At 39.1% G+C, this 6,000-nt stretch overlaps 1 protein-coding gene across 1 annotated transcript; it reads right to left on the bottom strand.

The window, feature by feature from the left end:
* Positions 1-1,772: 1,772 nt before the first annotated feature.
* socs1a (suppressor of cytokine signaling 1a) lies at positions 1,773-4,997 on the bottom strand. Its single transcript, XM_041777863.1, has 2 exons — positions 4,746-4,997; positions 1,773-2,693 (listed from the first exon to the last, which is right to left on the bottom strand). Exon 2 carries the CDS (start codon positions 2,634-2,636, stop codon positions 1,911-1,913), a length of 726 nt encoding a protein of 241 aa, XP_041633797.1. The 5' UTR covers positions 2,637-2,693; positions 4,746-4,997; the 3' UTR covers positions 1,773-1,910.
* Between the last annotated feature and the right edge of the window lie 1,003 nt (positions 4,998-6,000).

Below are 6,000 nucleotides of genomic sequence, written 5' to 3'. Positions count from 1 at the left end.
TAAAAGTTAGCTGGGACACTTGCACCAATGCTACTGATCTAACACACATGCACTGACATCATCAATAATTCAAAACTGGCCCATTCTCTGGGTTTTTCAGGGGCCTAGCCACTTCTGTGGACAGTGGTTTGAATCAGCATATTGGCCACCCAACCCCTAATTGTTACTTTACTTGAAACATCAGTTGTAGTTGTCGTTACCCTGCAGTTTAATATCACTTAATAAAACTTACTAATACACACTTTAACTTATTATAAAGTTGACTTAATTTGTTTGAGTCTGGAGAGCTATCAGGTTTTACTCTCCCATCCTCTTTAAGCTTTGCTTCATTTTGAAACACCAGTCTTTCATCTTAGCTTTAATCCTGGATGTCTATGCTGAAAATGTACAATAGGTTTGTCTAGCCTGACTCACCTGTGACTCACATACTTAAACAAGGTGTATATACCCACCTGAGAATCACCACACCCACTATGCTGTAGAAAGGTAATCTATCAGAGTGAACAATGGCAACCTTCCGTTTAAGAAACCTGTTGTCTCAGTTTGAATGTCTTGTCTTGTTGATTTATAACAGTGCTACATTTAAAAATGAAACACACTCAAGCTCTAATTCTGGCCTTGATCTAACTTGTCTCAGTCAAACCACTAAACTGAAAAATTCCCACTTCCTCCTGAGGAAATTTTAATCTGTACCAGATCCTCATTAGGTTAAAAGCACTCCACACACACACAAAGCACCACACACTTCATTATGTGTCACCTATACCCCTGTTTCTGGTAAGTGAGTGTGTGTTTAAGCGTAACAGTCCATTTACTATCAAAGAAACTCCTCCTACCTGTCACTTTGGCCTACAGAGATGAATCACTGTGGTAATGATACTGTACGCCACTTTTAACACTTCCTGTCTGTCTGTCTGTCTGTGATACAGCATGGACGTTTTTCAAGTGTTTATGTGTGGGTGTCCCTCCCCCATGTTTCACCCCCTACACTTGTGCCAATCTTGCATATGACATGATTTAAGGAAGAGAAATCATAAAGTCAAAAATAACTGCAAAAACTCCAGAGAGGTTACTTTAAATATGTCTTTATTTAAAAAATATTAAAAGAATAAACATTAATCTATATATATATATATATATATATATATATGTTTTCAGTAAAGAACTTCTCTGCATGGTAGAGATATGATAAGCTGCCTCTAGATACAGTACAAGTAAACCAGACTTCAGTGCCACCGGAACTCCTCCATACATTTAATCCCAGCTGCACACAAGCTGTGAACCATGTTTGCAACCAGATTTTAAGAAGATGTGAAGTGGTTGTTTTTCCTTGCAAACATTCATATACTGAGGTAAAAATCAACATCATTAGAGTATTACAAATCTGCTACAAGAGTCCAAGTGGTACCACGGCTGAGATAGTTTCAACCGCTCCCTCCAACAAGTGGACATTTCTCTAGGAGTGCACTTCGTTGTTTCTCCCAAAGTCCTTCTACAGTCCGATTTTAAATATGTCGCTAGAGGCCAGAAATGGGCGACAGAAGATCTTACAGTTCCTTCAAGAAGAGTCAAAGGTGACAGAGCTGGCTCTGTAATTGTTCTGTTGTGTTTGTAGTTTCTTTTTAATGCAGCGCTTTTCGACGTTTTTGAAAACAAAAGCTGCTTCGTCTGTGTGCAAGTTGAGTCTTTGGAGGTAAAGAATGTTGAAATGTGCCGCATGGACCTCATCCAGCTGAGGTGCCCCTCATAAAACATATTGCAACTTTTCAGTCTAGCATTTTGAACTGTTTGTATCTTCAACACAGTCTTAACTTCCAACCCACGATGTACCAAACTTTCATCACTACTTGGTAGGAGCTGCATCCTTGAGATTAGAAATAATACTACCAGAACTTTAAAAGTCAAACTGCTCATAGTTTGTAAGGGAATTCCAAAAGCATGTCCTTGACAACATGTGTCAACGGCAACTCTCGGACACGACTCCCTCCCCCACACAGCTCTATGATGCGTTTCCTGCACAGCTCCTGCAGCGTCGGCTCCCATTTCCTGTAGGGGACGCTCAGGCTTTTCTTTGGAGAACTTATGTAATGCTCCAAGAGGGCGAAGAGCGACGGAAAGGAGCGCTCGTTGCCCGCCAGTGAGAACTTCCGGTGTTTGTAGTCGATGCGGATGCTGACCGGGCCACTCTTGGCGTGGTAGGACAGCGTGAAGAAGACGTCTTTCTGGCGGCTGTCGCGGATGAGGAAGCTGCCCAGCGGAGCTTCTCTCAGCATGCGGTGGGCGTCCTCGACTCCTAAAGGGCCCCAGTAGAAGCCGCTGTGCTCAAGCTTGGAGGCGGTTTCGGTGATGATCTTGCAGTCCTCCTGACAGGAGAAGGTGCGGAAGTGAGTCTGATAGATGAAGGGGACTGCGGAGGATTTCTGGCTCAGATCTGGAACAGCTTGACGTTGGAACTGCTCCGACTCGGTTGGCCGAGGGCTCAAAGTGAAGTCCTTGCTCCCAGCCGAAGACGAGGAGGAGGATGAGGATGAGGACAGGGAAGAAGATGAAGACAGTGATGATGAGGAAGATGATGACGAGGATGAGCTTGACAATGGTGTCTTGTCATGGCCTTCCAATGTGCTGTCGGCTACCATCCTACAGAGGAGAGAGGCCCCAGACCCTCTCCCATCTCTGACCACCACACTGTCATCCTGTAAGACACAAGACAAGAAAAAATTAGTCATCCCAACTTTAAAAATCAAAAATTTCAACTACAGTCTGCTTCAATATGAAACTTTAAAGACAGAGGTGGTTAACTTTGAAATCCGGTTATGGTCCTGAAGGAAGGCTTTCATGTGTGTGTGAACTGAGCGACTTTCTCTAGATCAGAAACCCATCCTACTTTCCATTCATGGTTTCAGTATTTGATGTGAACTGGAATCCGCGGTTTGGCTTTATTACAGTCAAAGCTGATGGTAACCACAGCCAGATTACTGTAATCACTTCCATTCTGTTTAAAAGGGCTGCACTATCTTAAAAGAAAATCTCAAAATAACATTTCCAACACAAAAACTGCAGTATACACCTCAACAAAACATGAAGATTAGGGATGCACGACATTGGATTTTTGCTGATGTAGCTCAGACCTTGAACTTCAGTCCTTCATCAGTCAATTTAAGGTTTTTGGGTAAACAGATGACTAAGTCTGATTTGTTAAAACAGACTCTCAAGCCCAAAATATTACCTGTAAATACTGGCAGAAATTTTCCTAACCACCAATACAGTCAACTCATTAAAAAAAGCATATAATTGTATCTGGTTCATGATACCATTTAATCAGGATTTTCTATCCTAAAACACAAATGATTAAAGCAATAACAGTGTTTTATTTCAAACTCTTTCAACAAAATAGCAAAATATCCTTACGTCCCTATAGAAATGTCAGTAATAGTTTTAATTTTAAGGTTGCATTGCTATTAATAAATATTACGAGACATTATGGATATATTTTAGACATCTCTTTGTAAAGCATTTGCCTAAAATGAAGGATGGATTTTTAGAAAATGTATTGAAAAAAATATTTTTGGTAAAAAAGGTTTAAATTGTGAATATTTGCATTGATTTGAGAGGTGAACTGTATCACCAATAAAAATGCAATTTCTTAGTCTGTATAGTTTTTTCCCTCCTTATTCATTCACTGTATTTTTTATAGTGCCTTTTATTGATCATTTTTGCCTAAGTATTTTTATTTTCAAATCTATTCATTGTTCTCTTCATTTGGGCTTCTGACACAAGTGATTTTCTCCTTGTTGGGATCAATAATGCTTATTTGAGCCTAAATAAGAGTAAAATAATGTTCATCTTAGTGTGTTATCCCTTTATGTAGTTATAAAAACGTATTTATTTACAATAATTTCTAACTAAATGACCAAAACAATCAAACTAAAGTGAGGGAATTATCTTTAAAACATGCTAGTTATAACAATAATAATATTTTATCTTAAATAAGAACGATATTAAGTTAATTTCAGTGAGTTATCCATTTATGTGCTCACAAAAATTACATTTTTACAACTTTTTCTACCTAAATGACCAATAAAAGAGGCTAAAATGGAACTATTGTGCGGGGAAATCGTCTATAAATCATGCTAATTTAACTCTGTGCGACACGGTTGTAGTAATAGTCTGACACGCCTCTGCTGGTGATTTTAGGTACTGCAGCCGTTACCTTAAACACTTCTCTCTTATGAAGAAACCAACCCATGCCGTTTGTAGTAAGTTCATTTACACAAGTCTTTACTCAACACTACTTTTCACTAACCGAAACGCCTATCCTGTTTGTGATTCAGCTTCCTACTGTGTAATTTACTCAAATCGTTCACAAGTTCTGACTAAAGTTAGTTTGAATTCCAGGAAAAGTTCCCTTTTCCAGGAGAAGTGACGTATGAATGAGTAATTTTACAGCATCAATACAGAAGCAATAAAGACAGATAAGAGTTCTATATGTGGGTTTAGTATCAATAATAAACTGAGGAGCAAAAAATAAATTTAATTCACGTTATGAAGTAGCTAAAACACATTTGCAGCATTTTATGTCCAAACGCGTCCAAAGGGACTTCAGCTAGCTTAAACTCCTTTTGTATGAGTTTTTCTCTCATAGCAAACACAGCCAGAAAAAGAGCAACCGTATCAACTGCAAAGCAACCTAAATACCGTCTAAAAACACTCACAGTGCAGTATTGCTCGCATTTAAAGAGTCTTACCGTTTTGTTCTGTTAACAGCCGCGGGTTAAAGCTCCGTTTGTTGTGGATCCAAAGTGCTCAAAAGCTGCTCCCAGATCGGTTAAATCCTGCTGCTAATCCGTGAGGCAGCACAGCCGGGATCGAGTATGTTTCATTTGACAGATCGGAGGTAGTGTGTCGGCCTGGTGGCTGGGATTATCAGCCTTCAATTCATAACTGTCATGTGTGAATCAAGGTAAACAGTCCTCCTTTTATACTTAGCGCTTCAGTCCCTCCCGCAAAGCAGACGACTTCTAGGAAATTGAAAGTGAAACTAAACTGTCCTCTCTCGTTTCAGCTCCCTGTGTGTGTGTGTTGTGTTTGAAAAAGAAACCCGCAGAGCCATGTGACCTACAGAAAGCAGATGACCCTTTCATGTAAAGGCAGCGTTTATTTAAAACTGCAAATTATTCTGCAAAAACTTGTTTTGTTATTGTTTGATGAACATCTATGAATGAGTGCTCTCTCTCTCTGTCTCTATTACACTCTTCGACACTCACTCCATTTCATACTTGTATGATTCCTCAATTAATCCACAAATTAAATATTAAGATGTATCTGTGTATTAAGATTATGTTGTTATTACTTGTATGAGTTGAATGTGACAAAACTACATGATAAGCTGATCAGTAAATACACATTTTGAAAGTAGATAAATGTTTTGACCTTTACTCAACAGCATGAATCCTGCCCCAGACACATATCTCTGCAATCAAGAGGCATTTGTGTATAACAGGCTTGTCACAGCACCAGAATTGTAAACTTAGATGCAAGTGAAAGTCAGGTAATCTGAACACTGCTTTTGTGCAGAGCAAACCAGCAACTTAGGCATCCAGTATGGAGCAAATTTTTGTTTTGCATAAATGAAATTGCAGGAAAACTTTAATGCAAACAAATGAATTGAACCAACACATATTTTTGCATAGTTTCCAATGCATATTTTTAGAAATGTGGAGGCCCCAGGCAAAGACTGACATGAGGCCCTTCCACATTTAGCAAAAAGGAACCAAAGCAAGTCAGCCAGATATTTAAAAGCATCTCTTTCAGGTACAGCAGGGGTGTCAAACGCAAGGTCAGTTTCGGCCTGTGGTACAGTTATACCCAGCCAAATAAAATTATATCCTATTTTTATTATAACTGACCCTCTAAAATAAGGTCTGCAGACTTCCCCTATGTCCATGATAAATCATAAAATATGCAAAAGTAAAAGTTAGATAAAAGTCAGGGATGTGGGGA

This window comes from Cheilinus undulatus, linkage group 21 (genome assembly GCF_018320785.1).
Source record: "Cheilinus undulatus linkage group 21, ASM1832078v1, whole genome shotgun sequence".
Lineage (NCBI taxonomy): Eukaryota > Metazoa > Chordata > Actinopteri > Labriformes > Labridae > Cheilinus > Cheilinus undulatus.
Note: the sequence above shows the minus strand (reverse complement) of the source record. Positions and strands in the feature narration are given on the sequence as shown.

Excerpts from the sequence above, each read along its gene's own strand:
- socs1a (XM_041777863.1), bottom strand. The coding sequence starts at position 2,636 with ATGGTAGCCGACAGCACATTGGAAGGCCATGACAAGACACCATTGTCA.